We start from the raw sequence: 21213 nt of genomic DNA on the forward strand, positions 1-21213 counted from the left end.
AACATAAATCTAATCACACTGATACCCTGATTTAAAGTCTTCCATTTGTCCACAGGATAAGATGTATGACAGGCCCTTCACAGTCTTGCCCTGCCTTTATCAGCCTTGTATCGTCTACAACAACCTTGAACCCTAGCATTTCTCTGATGTCGGTTAGAACGAGCAATTTAGGAAAGTGGTTTAAAAGTTGAGGCTCTAGAGCCAGACAACATGGGTTCACTCTGGCCCCGCCACTTAACAACTGTGCGCATAAAACCTCGGACAAGTTATTTAATTTTTGTATTGTATATTTCACTTTCCTTACCTGTAAAATGAGGAAAATAAGAGTGTTCACTAAAGAGTGAACTAAATCTTTGTTTGTCACAAAGATTAAACTAGTTAGTAGATATAAAGTGCTTGGAACAGTGTCTATCAAGTAACGATCACTCAGAATATTAGCTCTGCTGTTTTGCAAAATTCTACTCATCCTTTAATGCTTGTCTGATAGTTCTTCTTTGGGAAAACTTCCTGAAATCCCTGGAATTAACTTTTCTCTCCTTTTCTGCTTTTATACGTTATCGTTTATACCTGTCATAGAGCTTTTGCACACAGTGTTATTGTTGGTTCATGGTGGGCAAATGCATGGTACATGGGCCGCCTCTTCTATTCCTACACTCAGGGTTCACCTTGCTACAGTCCTGGCATTCCTTCCTGCTGAGGTCTGCACTTGACCCAAGACTCCGCAGTACAGTCCCTTAGCTTGGCATGCAGGGGAACCAATTTGCTTCAAGAGCGTTCACTGTTTACACACTGGCTCTTCAGGGTGGAGGCATCTTTGCTTCCATCCTCTGTGGGTAGCATAGGTACTTAGCGGACACTCAGTGCAGCTTTGCTGAATGAATGTCACTTTGAGCAGTTAAAGCAAAGGTCTGCAATGGTGGTCCTTCATCTCGCCAACCCCCCACATACTTACCTTCTATAACAAACCCAGCAGTGCTAGAGTTTGAAACAGCCCCAGGTGATTTTGATATAAACTCACCCCTTCTATTTGAAAACCATGGACCAAAATATAAAAAAGCAGTTTTTGGAGTCGAAGAAAAGGACATACAGAATAAGAAGAAATGTATTCCTTTTATAAATTGTTGCTAGAGGACAAGGAAAAGAAGTTGTCTTTCTTGTTCTTTGGCACAATTAACCTTTAGTAAAAGTAAATGATCATTTCAGGAGGTACACTCTGACCAAGTGTGACTTTTGATGGTAGCATAGTTTTGTTTTCTCTTTTTCTGTTCAATGAAAACGCCAGCTTCAAAGCACTGGTAAAACTTTTTACTTTACAAAAGGGAACAACTGACCCACTACAGCCTGTTGAATAAGTAGAGCTCCACACTTGCCCTTCTGATTCCTTCAGGGAGCTAAATCATTCATCAAACATTAATTGAGACTCTGAAATGTGCCAGCTACAGGGCTAGGTTCCAAAGCTAGGAAGACAGTAAGATAGAATTCCTCAGTCATTTTCCTCTAGTGAGGAAGTAGCTATAGACATGCACAGCTGTATGTCTATACCACAAAGTAGCTATAGACATGCACAGTTTGCTGATAGCTGTTCATAATTATTATCCCTTTGAGTTCTGAGGATCAGTAATGATTTCCCCCTTTTATTCCTTTTATTGGTAATTTGTGCCTTCTCTTTTACTGATTAGTTTTTTTTAGAGGAATATCTGATTTTATTCGTATTTTCAAAGAGCCAACTTTGATTTTATAGGTTTTCTCTATTTTGTATATATATATTTAATTTTTGCTCTCATTTCCTTTTACTGTCATTAGGTTTAATTTGCTGTTCCTTTTTTTTTTCTTTTGATAGATACATAGAAAATTAGTTTTCAGCTTTTTTTCTTTTCTTATATATGCATTTAAGACAACACATTTCCCGCTAAGCATGGATTGAGCCACATCCTACAAGTTTTGATGTGTCTTATTTTTATAATCATTCAGTTTAAAATATTTTCTAATTTCTCCTGTAGTTTCTTTTTTGATCCATGCATTATTTAAAAGTGTAACTATTTTCAATAACAATACTTTTGGCATTTATTCTTAGTTATACTATGATCAAAGGACACATTCTGTATGGTTTTATTCCTTTGATATGTGTCGGGATTTGCTTAATGGCTCATTATATGGTCAATTTGGATAAGTATTCCATGTGTTTTTGAAAGTATTACGTATGTTTCAGTTGTTGGGTGCATACACAAATTGAGTCAAGTTTTTAAACATGTTGTTAATCTCCTATATCTGTTGATTTCTGTTTGCTTGTTTAGTCATTTACTGTGTTAATCTCCCACTAAGATTGTTAGTCATTTTAATTCTGTCAGTTTCTGCTTTATGTGTTTTAAAACTGTGATTACTTGGATAAAAAGTTGGGATTATGATGTATTTGTGGTGGATCAACTCTTAACATTATGAAATGTCCCTCTTTTATCCCTGGTGATGCTTCTTACTTTACAGCCTCTTTTGCCTGATATGATAGCTGTGTGAGCTTTTTTGGTTAGAATATGCGTAGTATATTTCTTTCCATATTTTTTTTTCTTTCAGCCGTTCTCTGTCTTTATATTCGACGATGTGTGTCTCTTGTAAGTACAGTATAGTTAAGTGGTGTCCCCACCCCTACCCCCGTCTTTTGCTTGACAGATTTAGTCTCTTGATATTTAAGTAATTCTTGAGACTTTGAGGATTAGATCTGAATCTTACTGTTTTCTATTTGTCCCATCTATTATGTGCTCTTTTTTCCTTTTAAGTTTTTTTGGATTAAGCATATTTTAAAAAATAATTCCATATTTTAAACTCCTCTATTACCTTTTTATGGTTTTTAAATTCTTTCAGTTGTTGCTTTATTATGACATGAACTCATAACATATCAACAATACTTTAGTGCTTTACCACAACCTGGGTAATACAAGGACCTTAGAAATCTGACTTCATTTACCCCTTCTGCTTTTTTTTGTTACGCATTTTAATTCTGTATTTTAAACACCACAAGACATTCCTATAATTGTTCTGTAAAGTCAGTACCCTTTTGGAGCTCTTCATTCATTCCTGCAGTTCCTTGCTTTTCCCTTGTGCCTGAAAATTCCTGCTGGAAGCCAGTTCTCTCAAATTTTGTTTGTTGGAGAGCATATTTATTTCACAGTCATTTTGAATGATTTTTCTCTACTAAGTATAGAATTCTGAGTTTCCAGCTATTTATTTGTAAGCTGTTGCATTTTTATTTCTTTCTTTTGGTTTCAGTTTTTGTTGATTGAGGTGTATTTTGAAATATATATCTTAGAGCCTATAAATGAATCTAAATATAAAACATCACAATATCTGTTGAGAACTTGAACTTTTTTTGCTTTAAGGGGTGTATTGCTTCTATCTCAGAACTCATGTAAACAGTAACATACTCCTTTTTAAACCTGCATCTCAGTTTATTCATCTATAAAATGGCAATGATGGTATTACCTAGTTGAAAGAATTATTTAAAGTATTAAATACTGTGTTAGTCTGCTTGGGCTGCCATAACAAAATACCACTGACCGAGTGGCTTACACAGTAGAAATGTATTTCTCACAGTTCTGGAGGCTGGGAAGTCCAAGATGAAGGCTCCAGCCAGTTTGGTTTCTGGTGAGGGCTCTCTTCCAGGCTTGCAGACAGCTGCTTTCTCTCTATGAAGAAGGCCTTTCCTCAGTGGGTGCACATGTAGGGAGGGAGAGAGAAATCTCTCCCTTCTTCTTATAAGGCCACCAATCCAATTAGATCAGGGCCCCATCCTCATGACCTCATTTAACATTAATTATTTCCTTAGAGGCCCCATCTCCAAATACAGTCACACTGGGGTTGAGGGCTTCAACGTGAGTTTTAGGGGGGACATAATTCAGCCCATAGCATAGTGTAATACATAAAAGTGCTTAAAATAGTATCTGGCCCATGGTAATTGTTTAATAAATTGTGATTTTGTGCTAGAGATGATTTTAAACATCTTTTTCCCTTTTTTCTTTTCTAGGTGCTGACTTTGGGTTACTTTTGGAAACACTAGGAATGGTGATTTCTACTTTTCAGGACCTCAGCACGAAGAAGCTAAGGAGAATCCTATGTAAATAAAGTGAAACCTCTTCTGCTGTCCTTTCACATTTGGGGACGTCTTTCTTTCTCCATCCACAAGGAGTGTACGTGGTGCCATCATGAACGTGACAAGTTTGTTTTCCTTCACAAGTCCAGCTGTGAAGAGACTTCTTGGGTGGAAACAGGGTGATGAAGAAGAAAAATGGGCAGAGAAAGCTGTTGACGCTTTGGTGAAAAAACTGAAGAAAAAGAAAGGTGCCATGGAGGAACTGGAAAAGGCCTTGAGCTGTCCGGGGCAGCCCAGTAACTGTGTCACCATACCCCGCTCCCTGGACGGCAGGCTGCAAGTTTCCCACCGGAAGGGGCTGCCTCACGTCATTTACTGCCGTGTGTGGCGCTGGCCCGACCTTCAGAGCCACCATGAACTAAAACCACTGGAATGCTGTGAGTTTCCTTTTGGTTCCAAGCAGAAGGAGGTGTGCATCAATCCCTACCACTATAAGCGAGTAGAAAGCCCTGGTAAGTGAGTCCTTTTGTGTTGATGCGTTTAGCAGATTTGTATTGTTTCTCAAAATCATTCCTTTCCATGTTTTTAGTTGTAATTTTCAAATATTAGGGGAAAAGGTACATTTGTCCGCCCTTGAATATGTCATACGTTCTAACAGCATAGTCTCTAGTTAACCTTATTTCTTAGGAGCAGGGCTGTGAAACCTGTTATCCCAGTACTAATACCTCTAACTTGTAATAAATTGTTTTCTTTCTAAATTTATTCTTTATGTTTCCCTTTGGCTCTGTGCATTTCTCTAGACAAATTTAGCTATGATTTTATTGTGAGGGAAGAAAATCAGGAAAGGAAAGAAGCATGGCGTTGCTGTCTACCTACTTGAGGGCAGTTGCCAGTGACTTGAATCACTTTATCCTTAAAAATAGCAATTTTTATCACCTCCAGTGGAATTTCGCTATGGCATATTCCCTGTAGAGGATATGAAGGAATTATGTTCTGCTGTGGAATCATTTGATACTGTTACTTTATAAGATATTCTTAGTTTTTACATATATGACCTTGGCCGGTGGGCAGGGGGAGAAGCACAGTAAAGGATATACTTTAAAATTTACTTCGTTTTACCCTCAAATTAGAGTCCACATTCTAGACAGTTGCATCAGTTGGAAAGTGATTAGGCAATCTCAAGACCTTAAATATCTCATTGTCAGATTGGAACCAGTTTTGTTGATGGATTAGTTATTAATAGCTGGTGGTTACCAAGGGTTCCCAAATGAGGCTGTGCGTTAGATTCACGTGGCTCCCCCCCGGAAATTCTGATTCTGGCATAGCCTGGTAATCCGTGTTTTTAACAAGTACTCCAGGTGGGGCTGACGGGTACTATTGGATTGTTGTTTGGGAGCTACTAAGCTAGATCCTGTAATAACATGGCTCTCAAATAAAAGGCATTCTGGTTTCTTATGGAATATTTAAGAAGAGTTTAAGGACTAGGGAATAATATAATAAACATCTTTGTATCCGCCACCCAGTTGCCTTCAGTAACTACTGTCCTGAATTTGATGGTTAAATTTGAAGTTCATCATTCCCATGCATGCTTTTATACAGCAATTCTGTATGTGTTTGAATCCTTGATAGTATGTACTGTCAATTTTGTATATTTAAAGGTATTATATAATGATATTGGAGTATCCTTCTACAAGTTGCTATATTCATTCAACATCATTGATTTGTGATTTCTATATTACACACTTTAGGATTACCTTGTCAGGCCTGTGAAAAATCCTCTGGAGATTTTATTGGAATTTCATTGATTTCATTTGGGGAAGGATTGACATAGTTCTCCTCTTGAGCGCAGTATTTTTCTAAATTTATTTAGGTCTCTTAAGTTTCTTCCATAAAGTTCTTGCACATCTTTTCTTAGATTTATTTCTAGGTAACTGGGTTTTATTGTATCCTTTTAACTTTTTTTTTTACTATTTTTTATTTTATTTATTTATTTTTTTGGCTGTCTTGGGTCTTCATTTCTGTGCGAGGGCTTTCTCTAGTTGTGGCAAGTGGGGGCCACTCTTCATCGTGGTGCGCGGGCCTCTCACTATCGCGGCCTCTCTTGTTGTGGAGCACAGGCTCCAGACGCGCAGGCTCAGTAGTTGTGGCTCACGGGCCTAGTTGCTCCGTGGCATGTGGGATCTTCCCAGACCAGGGCTCGAACCCGTGTCCCCTGCATTGGCAGGCAGATTCTCAACCACTGCGCCACCAGGGAAACCCTATTGTATCTTTTTAAAAGTTACATCTTGTTACAGTTGTTTATGGCTAGGACTATACTTGCTTTTTTCCAGCCATCTTGCTGAATTCTCCTTGTTCTAATCTAGACATTCTTTACTGCTTGTCACACCCACTGTGACGTAAATTTTAGCATGTAATATGTACAAACAGGATTGCTTAGGTACATGGTTTTTAGATCCCCATAGTAACTTTAAGAGGTACACAGGGAAGATTCTAATCCCACTTCACAAATGGTAAAACTGAGGTCCCTATAAATTAAGTGACCTGTGTGTCAGACAGCCAAGCTTCAGTATTGAGAAAACACTGTGGCTACATTTTCTCCGGCCACCCCTTCCTCCACTCTGCTCCGTTTCATCTTACACTGCAGCCGTTGGGGACCAGCGCACTACAGAGAGTGTTCTTTGAAGATGCGCACCATGGCCATGTAATCTTCCTGCTTCCCATTGCTCTTACGCACAGCTCTGTGTTCTGGTCTTCACCTACCTCGCCAGCTTCTTTTCCCACCTTCCATGCTTTGTGTGCTTGAGTCATATGGGAACACTCAGTGCACTCTTCCTCTCTACCTCATTTCTCCTCCCTCTTTGCCTAGTTCACTCTTCTTTATCCTTCAGGCCTAAGCTTAATGGAGGCCGACTTTGCTGAGAAGCCTTTGTTGATACCTCCTCCCCCTGCCCTGCCCCCCCAGGCCTGTCTGTGTTTCCCATAGCAATTTGAATTTCTTCCTGATGTTCTTCACACTTACATTTACCATTGTTAGTCTTCCTTGCAGAATAGTAAATCAAGCTTCATAATGGCAAGGACCATGTTTATTATTAACATCTCTACATTTAGTAGTGAGCATGGTTAAATACATTTTTGCTGTTAAATGAAAATACTTCTTTTAATTTCTCTGTGTTGTCTTTTTGTTTGTTTAAAGATGAGGTTTCAATTTGTTTAGGTCCTCCAACCATCATCTTCCCTTTCGTGTTCATTTCATTGCCATTACTATCTGACATAAGATGGAAAGGCTTTTTTAAAAGTTAAGGCTGAGGTGATTTTGTCGCTCTTAATAATTTACATGTAAAAGGCTTGATAGGGAGGAGGTGGAAAACCAGCTAAAATAGGGCATTCTGAGACTCCACGAGTATCATTCCGTCCTCCCCTTTAGCCAAGAATCTGGTGAGCAGCCATGCATAGACCAGTTCTCAAAAACCATGAGGCCAATATCTGTTGAATTTGAACATATCAGGATTTTCCTTATATTTTTTATATTGTGAAGTGAAAATATGGTGGGAGTAAGAGTAACTGGACTTCTTCCGGAGACCACCGTGAAGCAGCCCCTGCACCTCATGGGGAGAAGCCCCTCTAAATCCAAGTGCAGCGGGGCCTCAGCCCCTCACAATCCCAGAGTTAAGTAGGCATTTTCCCTCTGTAATGCAGCTTGGAGCATACCTGGTTATTGTTTCCGTGAAATAGGAAAAAAGGGGTCTGGAAGTCTAAGCTGCGGCCACGCAGCTCAACCCTGAATTACTTTGAACTCTGTAACTATTTTACCTCAGATAAAGTCTTTCAAAGAGCAATTTAACAGTTTAAGCATAAGATAGTCAGGTCTCCCAAACTTGTTATTTTCTGCTAAGGCCCCTTTGGGGATCTCTGGAGAAAAATTCAGCCGCAATTGGGAGTCTCTAGATTTAGAGCAGTGGTTTTCCAAGTGTGTGGCCCTCAGACTAGCAGCGCCAGCATCACCTGGGAACTCGGGGGAAACGAATATTTTTAGATCCTTGCACAGACCTACTGAATCAAACTTTGGGGATGGAGCCAGCAATCTGTTTGGACAAACTCTCCAGGTGATTCTGATTCAGACTAACCTGTGAGAACCACTGGTTTAAGGTATCCAGGCAGGTCAAGTCCAGCTGACTAGATGAAGTCTCTTATTGAAAAGAGACGCTAATGAGTTACAGTTTGAAATCCTTCATCATTTTGAACTTTGCATCTTGTTAGGGGTATGAAACTGACTTGCTCTTTCCAGAATTTCCCTTCCTGCTGATATTCATTAAGATTAGCATTCTGATACAGTGTGATAAAGGTGTCTTTAAGGGAGTTGGAGGAGTGAGGGGAGAAAGGAATGCTTTGTTGTTTGGCCCAGTGGAAGTTTTATAATTGTTCTTTGGGGTATCTTTTACTATCTCTGTTTCTTTGACCAAAAATAATTTTAATGGATTTAAGTAAACGTAGTTTTTCTTTAACCTGTGCCATTAATTTTGTTATAAATAAAAGAGTCTAAACATTGTGGTGGGGAAAAACGCGAAAGTTACAGAAACACTTTGCAACAACTTGTGTTCATCATAGGCAATGATGGGAGAGAGTGTGAGAGGTACGAACCTTCCTTTTGGTGAAAGGTAGTAAGTACCTTGCCAATTACTGAAAAATGCATCTTTGGGAAAGTAGAAAGTGGTAAGAATTTCTTTTTCTGCAAGTGTGTGGATAGTTATAGGAAAGAGGAAGTTTGTTTGTACAGTTTCTGAAGACTGCCCCTGCTGATGATGTAACAGGTGACTGTTTACTTGGACTTTTGGTAGCCTTTAGAGTCCAGGCTACTTATTAGTGGTTGGGTTAAATGGCGGTTTTCTTTTTCTTTACCAAAGCAAATGCTGAGAGGGTAAAGTCAGTCATCTCAATGTGGTATGAGAAGGCTATTCAGTTGCTCTCTGCCGCCATTAAAATGTCTTCATGGAGACTTCCTGTCATTTGGCCTTTTTTTTTTTTTTTTAATGTTTTTCACATGGTTCCTGAGAATTATCTTCTGTACTTTGAACTTCATCCACTTGCAAGGCCATATTGATCCTGAGCTTGAAATTCTGAGATTTCAGTTTGATCTTTAAAGTAACACCCTGCTGTTCACTTCCTGGTGCTTCTTCCATTTTCAGCAGCATGGCTCCCAGCTGTTGAAAATACACCTAAAATCCTCTTCACCTGTTGACCGAATGCAAGTTTTGCCCCTTTGGCTGCCTCGGTCACCAGGTAATTCCTGGCTTGGTAAATTTTACCTTAAGAAGAAGGCCTTAAAATCATAGAAATGGAGAATGAGTTGGTGGTTGCTGGGGGCAGGAGGGGAGTGGGTGTGGCTATAAAAGGGCAACATGGGGGAGGGACCCTTGGGTTGATGGAAGCGTTCCGTGTCTTGGCTGTATCAGTGTCAGTGTCGTGATTGTGATGCCGTTCTATAGTTTTGCAGGATGTTACCGTTTGAGGGAACTGGGTAAGAGGGTAGGCAGGATTTCTCTGTTACTTCTTACAGCTGCCTGTGAATCTGCCATTATTTGAATTTTAAAAATGGTGATTCCCTGAAAAAGCAGCTAGTGCAGCTCACGACTCAGTCACATTGAGTGCTTTTCCTCGACAACCATTGTGTTTTGGCATGTAGCAGGGGTGCTCTGTGAGTACTTTATATTGTCACACAGAATATTAGACAGACATAGACTCAAGGATCAAGATTTAATAAAATTAATATTTAAAAAATTAAAATCAAAAAATTTTAATGTGTTTCTTCATGTTGTGAATGTGTTTTTACATGAGCCAATGATGACAAAAACCTCTATCTAATTAAAGTGCCTTTTTTTTTTTAAGTCTTTGTATGAGTACATCCATTCGGAGGATGGTGATGGGTGGGGGGACGTATTGACTTTTCCTTTAAGTTTATCTGAGTGGCTGTATCGAGGAGTCTGGTGACTGAAGCTGTAAACCAGATACCAGGATACGACGGTGATGAGTGTTTTGAAGATTTAGGATTAATTAGCAACAATATCAACTATAAAAATTAAAGCATTATGACCTGTATATTACAGTCAGAATTCTCCAGAGAAACAGAACCAATAGGATCAATTGATCCATCTATCTATATACATATATACATATACGCACATATATATTATATATATAGATCTTATATGTTATATATATATATTATATATCTAGATCCTATATATTTAATAGGATCCTATTAAATTTAAATTAATTTATTAATTATCCTGTTAATAAGTCTACTATTGGGACTTCCCTGGCGGTCCAGTGGTTAGGACTCGGCGCTTTCCCTGCTGAGGGCCTGGGTTCAATCCCTGGTCGGGGAACTAAGATCCCACAAGCCTCACAGCCCAGCCAAAAAAAAAAAAAAAGTCTATTATATATTATAGATTTATTATGGGAGCTGGCTCATATGAGTATGGAGGCCGTGAGGTCCTATGATCTGCTGTCTGCAAGCTGTAGAACCAGGAAGTCTGATAGTGGAAGTCCCAGTCTTAGTCCAAAGGCCTGGGAACCAGGAGCACCGTATCCAAGGGCAGGAGAAGACAGGTGATCCAGCCTTTTTGTTCTGTTCAGGTGCTCAGCAATTGGGTGATGTCCACTTACAGTGGTGAGGGTGATCTTCCTTACTCAAGTCTACCAATTCAAGTGCTTATCTCCTCTGGAGATACCCTCACAGACACAACCAGAAATATTGTTTTACCAGCTCTCTGAGCATCCCTCAGCCCAGTCAGGTTGACACATAAAATTAACCATCACACCCTGTGTTCATCATCTACATCTAAATTCCTCTTCACTCAAACATCTGGGGCCCATGTACAACTCCTCAGGAACTGGGTCTGCCAGAGAAAGACGGGCATGTGAGTACAGCACAGTGTGCTAAATTGAATAATAGAAGCGTGGACGGGAGATGCAGCCAACTCTTACAAGCCTGAGAGTGGCCACAGAAAAGCTCACTGGACTCCAGCGCATCTGGACATTGTGTTCCAGCCTGCGTGGTGGTTCAGTTATATAAGTATGTAGTATATTTCATTGTACAAAGGATTTAACTTGGTTTATAAGAAGACTTCCAGTAAAGTAGAAAGTATAACTAATAAGGTAGGCCAGGGAAAACAAATTCAAAAGGAAGGTCAAGACTAAGAGGAAAATTAGCACATATGCGTCCATGACTCACTATGATACAGATGTACTGCTGTGCATCGTTATTAAGTCTGTGATCCTAGTCTGGATGGCTCTCTCCTACTTTTGGTGTGGGAGAGAGATGTGTATGACATTGAAAAGAAGGAAGAAGGCTTTGAAAGCTGTCAAAGGTAGTTCAGAACATTTGTGCCTGAGGGTGGGTGGTGGGTAGAGCCACCGAGGCAGTTTGCAGAGACTTCCTGCAGGAGGGATCCTTGGGGCGAGGGCAACGTCCCCTGACTTTGCAGTTGCTTTTCCATAGTCCACTCAGGGCCCCATTCTCCCGTCCATGTGGAAGTTTTGTTTTGCAAGAGCATTTGGTTACTACTTTTGCTTCCGTCCGAGTTCAAGGGACAGCCAAGTGGACGTGGAGTTTAGATGTTGAACTTATTTCCCAAATATTATCGTTGGCATTTGGCTTGTGTTTGATAATTTCATCACTGTCATCTCAAATATTATTAGAAACAGATGAAGTAATGTAATCATGTGTGGGATTTTATACCCAGATCTCTTAGTGGATTCCATTTTCTCAAATCCAAGGCAAAATGTGAAGTTTATTATTCCGATCTTTTTTTTCCCCCGAGCAACTGTTCCTAGTGCATGATTTGGGCAACTGGTTTTGTGTTATTTATTAATTGATGAACACATGGTAAGTTTTAGCAGTTACTGTATGTTAACGTTTACATAAATTGTAAAAGTACATAAATTTCATAAGTTGAAGCAGACATGGAGGCCATAAATCTGTGATTTGTTTCTGGGTAGCATTTTTCTATTGCCAGGTCTACTCCAATCTGAAATTTTAAGACCATACTCCATAGGTTATACAAAGCATCTTGCTCATACTTTTGCTTTCCTGACCATTATCCCCCACTTCATTCCTTTTCTATCTCTGCAACATTAGGTGGGCAAGAGAAGATATTTTCAGACCTTTTGGATTCACTTAAAGCTCAGCACTCTTCTCTCTACCCCTGCTAGGTCATAGGGCTGAAGGAACACTAGCCGGCTGGCAGCTGTTAAAAACAAAGCACACACACACACAGAACCATGGCTGATGAAAAAGCAATTTTGAAAACCACAGAAAAACATTTGTCGTAATAAAGTAGTTCACTGATTGCAATTGTGTGGAAATCATGTTTCAAATCAAAAGGGAAAGCCTGGCTAATAACTTCCAGGACTAGCTTTGGGTGAAATAACATTGAGACTCTGCGAGTACTGCTTTTTGGCTTTGTATCCCCACGTGTGGAAAATCCTCAAACAGTGATGTCTTGTCGGTCTGGGAACGTTCTGTGTGACTGTGGTGGGGAGCCACAGGTGGCTTGCCCCAGGTTGGTAGTGCCCTAGGCTCTTGACAGACACGAAAAGTGAGAGAAATGGAGGGGAAGTTGGCTTTTGTAATGATCTCAGACTGATTTTCTCGGTTTTACTTTCAGCCTCCTTGGTACTAGCTGTTCAAAGGCTCAAGGAAAAGCCTGGGCATTTCTTTCTCAAAATGTATGTCCCATCCCCTTGGCTTTTTCCACTTTGAGGTGCAGCTATTCTCTTGAAAGACCCAGCATCATGCCTAATAATCATGAATTAGCCAAATCATCAGACTTCTGCCCTGTTATTTGGAAAAAGGCGATTTGTTTGGGGAGGAGATGGGGAAACAGAGTGGATACTTATTTATTTTAAAGAGCAGAGCTGGGGGACTTGGGGCAGCTGGAGGCTACCCTGAGCACTGTGTTAAAAATCGCAGAGGGCCTGGAGAAGGGGAGGACTAAAAAAACCCGAAATTTTGTTAATTTGCTAGCTTGGCTGGGGATTCGTTGCTCTCAGATACTGGTCTCAGGACTCGTTTGAAAGGCTGCAGACTTGCTTCCCCTGCGTTTAGTCTGGGCTGGGCTTCCACCGTGTCAGCAGCAGTTCTTCCCCGTGGGTGGGAGATGGGGAGGTAACGCCGAAATTGCCACTTACCCATTTCACTTAACCTAACTACCGGTGCCTCAGCTGGACTTCTGCATTCCCATGACCTTTAGCACCGAAGCCTGCCCGTAACGCTCCATCCAGTCGGCGCTTCATAAAACTGCAGTGCAGGGTCCCCAGCCCCCGGGCCGTGAGCAGCGGTCCGAGGCCTGTTAGGAACCGGCCGCGCGGCAGGAGGTGAGCGAGCAGCGGGCGGGCGAGCGAGGCTTCATCTGCCCCGTCGCTCCCCACCGCTCTCATTGCCGCCTGAATCATCCCCCACCACCCGCCCCCCCCGCCCCCCCCGTCCCCCCCCCGTCCCCCCCCCGTCCATGGAAGAACTGTCCTCCGCAGAACTGGCCTCTGGTGCCACGAGGGCTGGGGACAGCTGTGCTGCGAGCCACGTGGGTTGTGTAACTAGAAGTAACGGTAACCTCCCCGAGAAAAGAGGGAGAATCTGGAAACAGAGACTATGTTTAAAGAGATTTAGGTCCACAAAGGACTGTTTGGCACTTTTTCCCCCGGTTCTTTAAATGGTCGTTTTTATACTCTGGCATTTTAGCAGCCCTTACAGCGGAAGAAGAGGTTTACGTATTACTGTATCGCTCCATCAGTTCTAAAACAGCTCTCCCAGATGCCACTGTTCTCAGTTCCCCGCTCTCACACGGAACGAGCCATTTCCTGTCTAAGCGCGAGTGTCTGGCTTACGTAGTCCTGCGTCACCTGACCACCTCCCACTTGCTCCTGTATGGGATCTTCAGTCACAATAAGGCAAAAGGAGAGCCTATGGTTTTCTTTTTAATATATAAATTTATTTATTTATTTATTTTTGGCTGCCCTGGGTCTTCGTTGCTGCGCGCGGGCTTTCTCTAGTTGCAGCGAGCGGCGGCTACTCTTTGTTGCGGTGCGCGGGCTTCTCACTGCGGTGGCTTCTCTTGTTGCGGAGCATGGGCTCCAGGCGCACGGGCTTCAGTGGTTGCGGCGCAAGGGCTCAGTAGTTGTGGCTCACGGGCTTAGTTGCTCCACGGCATGTGGTATCTTCCCAGACCAGGGCTTGAACCTGTGTCCCCTGCATTGGCAGGCAGATTCTTAACCACTGCGCCACCGGGGAAGCCCCCAGCCTGTGATTTTTTTTTTTTTTTTTTTTTTTTGAGTGCTATTTGGGCAGCTTTTTGTAAACTAAAAGTAAACATATATATGACAACAGAGTGGAATTCTCTTGTATGTTTTTTCCTGTATGTTTCCCTATAAATTCCTGACAGTTACATCTGACCAGCTCTGTAGCAGATTCAGCAGTATTTTTTGTGACAGTACCTTTTCTTTGAGCATCTAAAAAGTGTCTCCAGGTTATGGTGGTGTACCAGGACAGGTATTTAAGTACGATGGTCAAGTTAGGAAGCAGTTGTGGGTAAACGCTTTTGAAACATCAAACTGAACAGCTGGTTTTAAAATGAGTTATTTTTAAAAGAGAAAACTGGTGGGAGCAGGTCACAGGGACACAGAGGTCAGCTTGAAGGGGCTGCTTCTGGCTAAATCAGACAGTTTGATCAACAAGATATTTAAGGGCAGAAATGAATTATCAGCCACTGGGGGATAAAAACAGGGATCCATGCTGATAGCACTCATTCTACTCTTGCTCCCAGTAGAATGCTGATTGCTGACTGGTAGGTGTGGAGTGGAGTTCTTCAGGAGAATCAGGACAAATGGGGACTATTAAAGGAGATACCTCTCTGGAGCTGTAAGGTTAAAATATGGTGGGGCGGAAACTCAGGTGAGTTCAGGACTAAAATTTTGGCACTTGGTATATTTGACCTCGGGCCAGTTGCTTGTCCTGTTTGAGCTTGTGTTTGCTAACCTGTGAAATGGGGAGCGATGGTATTTACCTTCCAAGGTCGTGCTGAGGCTTAAATTAAATAATGCACATGAAAAGGCTTTATGCATTCTGGAAACATAATGTGGCTGAAACAGTGAAACAAAGAGCATAGCTTTTGTGCACATCTTCTTCAGAATAAAAACAAAATTTGTAATGTTAAGTTTTCACTAAACAGATCTGCAGAAAACTGTAATACAGTTGACCCATGAACAACTCGGAGGTTAGAGGCACACACCCTCCATGCAGTGGAAAGTCCACATGTAAATGTATAGTCGGCCCTCCATATCCGTGGTTCTGCATCCTTGGATTCAATCACCTGTGGGTCGTGTAGTACTGTAGTACATATTTAGTGGGAAAAAAATCCGTGTATATGGATCTGGGCAGTTCAAACCCACGTTATTCAAGGGTCAATTTTTACAGTATTAATAATAGTAACAATAGAAATTAAAATAGCTACTTTTTATGCTTGCTGTGTGCCAGGCACTGTGCTTATGGATTCACGTGTATTCTCATTTCATCCTGACCGAGCTGTGAAAGGTAGAGAGTGGTACCCACCGACAGGGCCACTTAGCTGCAATTTAAGGAAGTTGTCACATGGCTTGTAAGGGGAGAGGCGGGATTCAAATTGAAGTCTAAATGCAAAGTCCATGCTGCTACCCACCACACCACTGCTTCCCAAAAGAAGTCGTTCTCCCCGACCCACCCTAATCAATTTTCTCTCTCTGACAAAGGGGAAAGGTATCCAAAATTTTCAGTGGTAGAGCATTTGATCTGAAATACACGTGTGCAACAGCTGCTTGAATTTGGGGTTGCTAATGGTAAATTGAGAGTCCACACCTGTGCTTCAGATGCTTCTGGAAGCTTTATTTGTGTTTATTTCCCATTGGTCAGTCTTCATCATTAGATAATAAGTGTCTGTTTCCTAGAATATATTTGAACTCCGAAAGAGAACTAATTACATTCAGCTGCAATTACAAATGAAGCCCAGCTGCCTGGTGTGACACCTGAGGATGGCCATTTCCATATCAATAGCGTCTGATAGATGATTAGGTGCGCTAGGCCAAGGGCTGACCAGAGCCCAGGAACTTGCTAAAACTAACCTGCGCCACATTGAGAGACACCTGCCTCCCTCCACTGGTTCCTGGTTGTATACTTACCGGCAAGTCACTTGATCTCTCTCTACCTCAATATCCACCCTAGGTCAGAGTTGTTATGAGGATTAGATGAGTGAACATTTGGTACAGCCCTTGGCATATGTAAGCACAATGTAAACGTTAAATGAAAAGGAAATCTGGGAGAAGTACTACTCTTCCCATTTTACTAGTAAGAAGTTCAGTGCAAAGAGTAAATTCCCCGTTAATCGTCTAGTAAATAACTGAACAAGACTTCTGTCCAGAAGTCCAAAACTAAAGCCCGCCTCTAACTGTTCCTAAACTTCCGGTGTACCTTATGAAGGACTTTTTCCTCTCCTGGTATTTTTAGCGGACACCCTGAAGTTTTTCTACCTCTAACAAACTATGAAGTCTCTAATAATACAGCATCTTCCTTCTGTGGTAGTTAAGCAAATAAGTATTTGGCAAAGGAAAGGAAGCTGGGGTAAGGATGGGAAGAGGAGCTATAGGGAGGAGCCAGCATTTGAGAGCCTGCCACATGCCACCTGCCAGAGCTTGGTCACTAGCCCTGCAGGGAGACAAAGGCCTGTGCTGTCTGATTCATGCAGCTAGGACCCTGGGCTTCTTGATCCAAAGCCAGTGCTTTTTCCTTGGCACCAAGACACCTGACCAAAAGAACTGGACACTTTGTGAATTTTCTTGTCAACTTAGTTTAAGGCCATGCTGGTCTTTTCTGTATCATTCTAATTTAATCTGTATACCTGAGAATTGGGACTGATGCTGTATGGAGCTTTAGAGGTGAAAGGGATGATTTCTAGACATCTGACTTAAGGTGAGAAAATTGAAGTTCAAGCTCCACAGCTAGTTAGAGACATAGACAGGGCAAGAGGCCTGGGGCTGTGTTGCCCACAAATATGGTAACCCCTCATCTTCCCCACCCAGGCTGCATTCAGCCAGACTCCAGGAGGCCTGATTTATTGTGTCTGGGATGAGGTACAGGAATCTGCCTTTAAACAAGTGTCTTGCTAATTCACCGAGGACTATACTTTGAGCAAGACTGGTCTATATTAATCAGGTTGTAATAAGCAATCTAAGAATAGTAATATAGTTCACAAACATACATTAATTGAAAAAACACTTATTAGGGATCTATTATATGCCAGGCACTGGATGATACAGAAGAAAGAAAACTCAATTCTGCCCCCAAGGGGCTTATGGTCTGGGTGAGGTAAAGTCAAATTAGCAATAAAATGTTATAGATGCCATGATGATCTAAGCCACAGTGGGGCACAAAGAAAAGAGGAATTCATTTCTCTTGGGGGTGAGTAGAAAAACCAAGAAAGATACCATAAAGGAGATGACATTAGAGCTGAGATTAGAAGGATGTCAAGTGAGCAGAGGTACAGGAGTATGAAACCAGCAGGTGGAAACGGCAGGAAGCTCCGGGTGGCTGGGTGAAGAGTGGGGTGAGAGGGCAGTTACCCAAAAGATAGGTTGGACCCTGAATCTGCACTAGATCCTGGAGTCTTAAAGGACGTACTGTGGGCACGTAATCGCTCAGGTGAGATGTATTTCAAAGGAATCACCTATGGTGTACAAAAAAAGAGAGAATCCCCAGCCTAGAATTATCCAGGAAGTTGGGTTCTCAGAAGTTGATTTCAATTCAGGCTCTTTTTAAGTCAATTTCATGTTGTTTTGCAGATACTTTTATTGAATACAGTTCATTTCTCTGTTTATGTTTAAATTTTGTTCACATATTCATCTTCTATTCATGTATTTGTACTCAAGAGTAATTGATATATTCCTAGAAAACAAATACTACAAAGTTGCTGTTGTTAGGCAAAATCATCTTAACTTTTAAAAAGATATTCCCTCAAAAAACTAAACAGAAGAATGGAAACAGAATTTTAGATCCACAATCTCTTTCCAGTTTGGCAGTACTGAGTAACATAGTCTGGTGGTTATTATGTACAGACCTTGATTCAAACCCTGGCCCTCCACTTAGCAGCTGTGTGACCTTGGACGTGTCATGGAGCTGGCCTGAGCCTGCTTCCTCATCTGCTGTGAGGGTTCAGGGATCTGTTATAAACTCCGTGTGGGCAGGGACAGTGGCTGTCCCGCTGACGTCTGCACCTGCCATGTCCCACCCAGAGCCTGGCCCTGAGGTCAGTATTCGATGGGCATGTATGTAGTGCCCAGTGAACAGTATCTAATATTACTTCAAACCCTCCCTTCTGCCGCCTCACCACCAATAAGCACGCAAAAAGATAAAGGGCCACCACTCGGGGATGTGGGGCTATATTTGCATTAAAATTTAACCTCCATTAAAGGTTATGAGACTCTTTTCTTCAGTGTAGTTTCCCTGACATATCCTGAGGTTAGGAATTTTATTTCATAAATGCATATACTATTAACTTTTAAGTAGTCTTACCCTCTCCTCCGCTCTCTCCTGGAAACGCTTCTATTTAGAAGGTCATGAACACACACCATATTTAGGGACATCTGTCTAGTATAGATATTATATTGGGCACAGCTGCTCTGGCAGCTTGGCTGTCTTTCCCCTTTCCCCTTCCCTCCCGCCCCCCCCCCCCCCCGACCTGTTTTCAAATGAGAATGGTGGCCGCTGGACCAGCTCTCAGGCTGTTCTCCCATTAGCCCTGGGCCACCTTCCTGCTCTTGGGTGACCTCACTGGCTGTCCTGAGACCCGAGTGAGATGTGGTCTGACACCTGTGCACCGCGGCGCTCCAGATGTCCGCAAGCAGCAGCGGCAGGCTCACACAGTTCAGGGCAAGGAGGGCCCTCGGAATTCAGACCCCTTGCTCTTCGGAGTGAGGAAATTGAGACCCTGGGAAATGAAGTGACTTGCTCAAAGTCACAGAACTAATAATTATCATAGCTAGGCTAGAACTCAGGCGTCTCGACTGTTAACCTCAATTCATTTCCCAGGTCTTCGGAACTAAAGGACGTTTATGTACCACTGGGTCACAGCCAGCTTATTTGCCATGATGTCTGTGTGGACAAACATAGGCAACCGCCTGGCAGCTTTGTTATCAGAACTCTCTTGTGTGTTAAAAAAAAAAAAAAAAATCTCATCCACGAGCATTTGGCAGGTCACAACCTCGTCAGCCTTAGTCTGGTCACTAGACTACTTTACACTGATGACTTGGTGATAGAATTTCAAACAATACTTCAGAATCTTGAAGATGTTCACAAATCTGGAGGGTGTACAGGAATACTTTCCACAACTCAGCCCCTCTTTGCAGTGTTAGCTGTTTCTTTTTCATTCCTTTTCCTTGTGCCCTGGTAACGCAGAAGAGCTGAGTTCAGTAGCAGAATCACAAGTGTCTTCTGAAACTCGCTTCCTGAAATGAAAATACCTGCTGAAACTTGCTTAGTTTGGTTTCCCTATTGACTGGAAAAGGGATTTTATTTTTTTTTTTAACTAAAAGAGACACATAAATACTTTGAAAAGCAGAGATATACGTCACTAAGAAAAGGCAGAAATCTGACCTTTTTCCTCCCGGGAGGTCAGGAAAAGACGGGAAGAAAGCTCCCTCCTTTTAAAGACATACAGCAATTATTAGAGATTTTCCAGTAGGTGGAGGGAGGTGAAGTGAAATTACCTAGGAGCCTTGCCCTCACCCCCTACTAGAATACACCTGAAGAGGTGGTGTGCAACCAGCTCAGGTTTTTTCTGTTTGTTTGTTTGTTTTTTTTAACCAGGGGTACAACTCTTAGAATACAGGAATGACACAACACAATCTGATTTTTCAGTGATTCAAATCAAAAAGAAATTTATGTGTGTAAAGAAAGTGTTTTAACACTGAGCCCCTCTTTCAAAGGAGATTCTTGTAATTCAAATTAACCAGTAGGAGCAGCCCTTAAAGGGAAGCCGCAAACTTCTCTCAAGTTGCCAAGTAGGAGTAACCTTATCAGTTGCCGAGGAAAAGGGTCCCCAGAAGCGTCAGTGCTCCCATATTTCTGTTTTCCATAAAATGGAATAGACTGAAACATGGAAAGAAATATTAAGAGGAAGGCATTCCTCACCCTCTCTCCCTTCCTATTTCTGACCTGAGTCAAGCATAGAGTTTGCAAATCCTACTTCTTTCAGCTGGGTAATCAATCTCTCACCCAAGAAATAAGAATTGCACATAGGGGGACTTCCCTGGTGGCTCAGTGGTTAAGAAATCTGTCTGCCAATTCAGGGGACACGGGTTCCAGCCCTGGCCCAGGAAGATCCCACATGCCACGGAGCAACTAATCCTGTGCGCCACAACTACTGAGCCTGCGCTCTAGAGCCTGCGAGCCACAACTACTGAACCCACGTGCTGCAACTACTGAAGCCCACGCACTCTAGGGTCCACGTGCCGCAACTACTGGAGCCCACGCGCCTAGAGCCCGTGCTCCACAACAAAGAGTAGCCCCCGCTCGCCGCAACTAGAGAAATCCCGCGCACAGCAACAAAGACCCAACACAGACAAAAAAAAAAAAAAAGAATTGCACATAGGTTTGCTTACACATAGATAATTGGTCTGGATGTTTATTCTTTCCTTTTCCCCCAGTAGGAAACATACCTTAATATTGAAATATTGCTGAAATGAAAGGAACAAGGACTGGGGATGGGGTGTGGGGAAGACAGCTGGGAGGGAAGTGCATTTTCCTTCAGGATTCCACACAGGCGAGGTGCCTGGACCTTGTTGTTTTAGAGCAATTTGTGTGTATAGGCCTAACCCTGCCTAGCTAGCTCCCCCCCACCCCGCCCCATCTCTTCTCTTCCACATTAATACTTCTTTCTAGGACTAGCAGCTGTTCCACACCCCAGACCCATATCATTCCTCTCCTTAATTTAATCAGTTATTGTTTATAGTTTGGATGACCGTAAAACTTACTGTCTAAACCAGAACACTTTTGAGAGTGACAGGGTCACCTATTAATAATTCCATCGGGTAACAGGTACAGACTGGGATTG

At 42.1% G+C, this 21213-nt stretch overlaps 1 protein-coding gene across 4 annotated transcripts in view; it reads left to right on the top strand.

Moving 5' to 3' along the window:
- Window positions 1-21213, top strand: part of SMAD1 (SMAD family member 1) — an 80744-nt gene that overhangs the window by 25584 nt on the left and 33947 nt on the right. For all 4 annotated transcript variants that reach the window (XM_059922564.1, XM_059922562.1, XM_059922565.1 and 1 more), the window contains one exon: window positions 4016-4593. In XM_059922564.1, the coding sequence (XP_059778547.1) occupies window positions 4194-4593 (400 nt within the window). In that variant the 5' untranslated portion in view covers window positions 4016-4193. The remainder of the gene's footprint in view (window positions 1-4015; window positions 4594-21213) is intronic.

Source organism: Balaenoptera ricei, chromosome 5 (assembly GCF_028023285.1).
Source record: "Balaenoptera ricei isolate mBalRic1 chromosome 5, mBalRic1.hap2, whole genome shotgun sequence".
Classification (NCBI taxonomy): domain Eukaryota; kingdom Metazoa; phylum Chordata; class Mammalia; order Artiodactyla; family Balaenopteridae; genus Balaenoptera; species Balaenoptera ricei.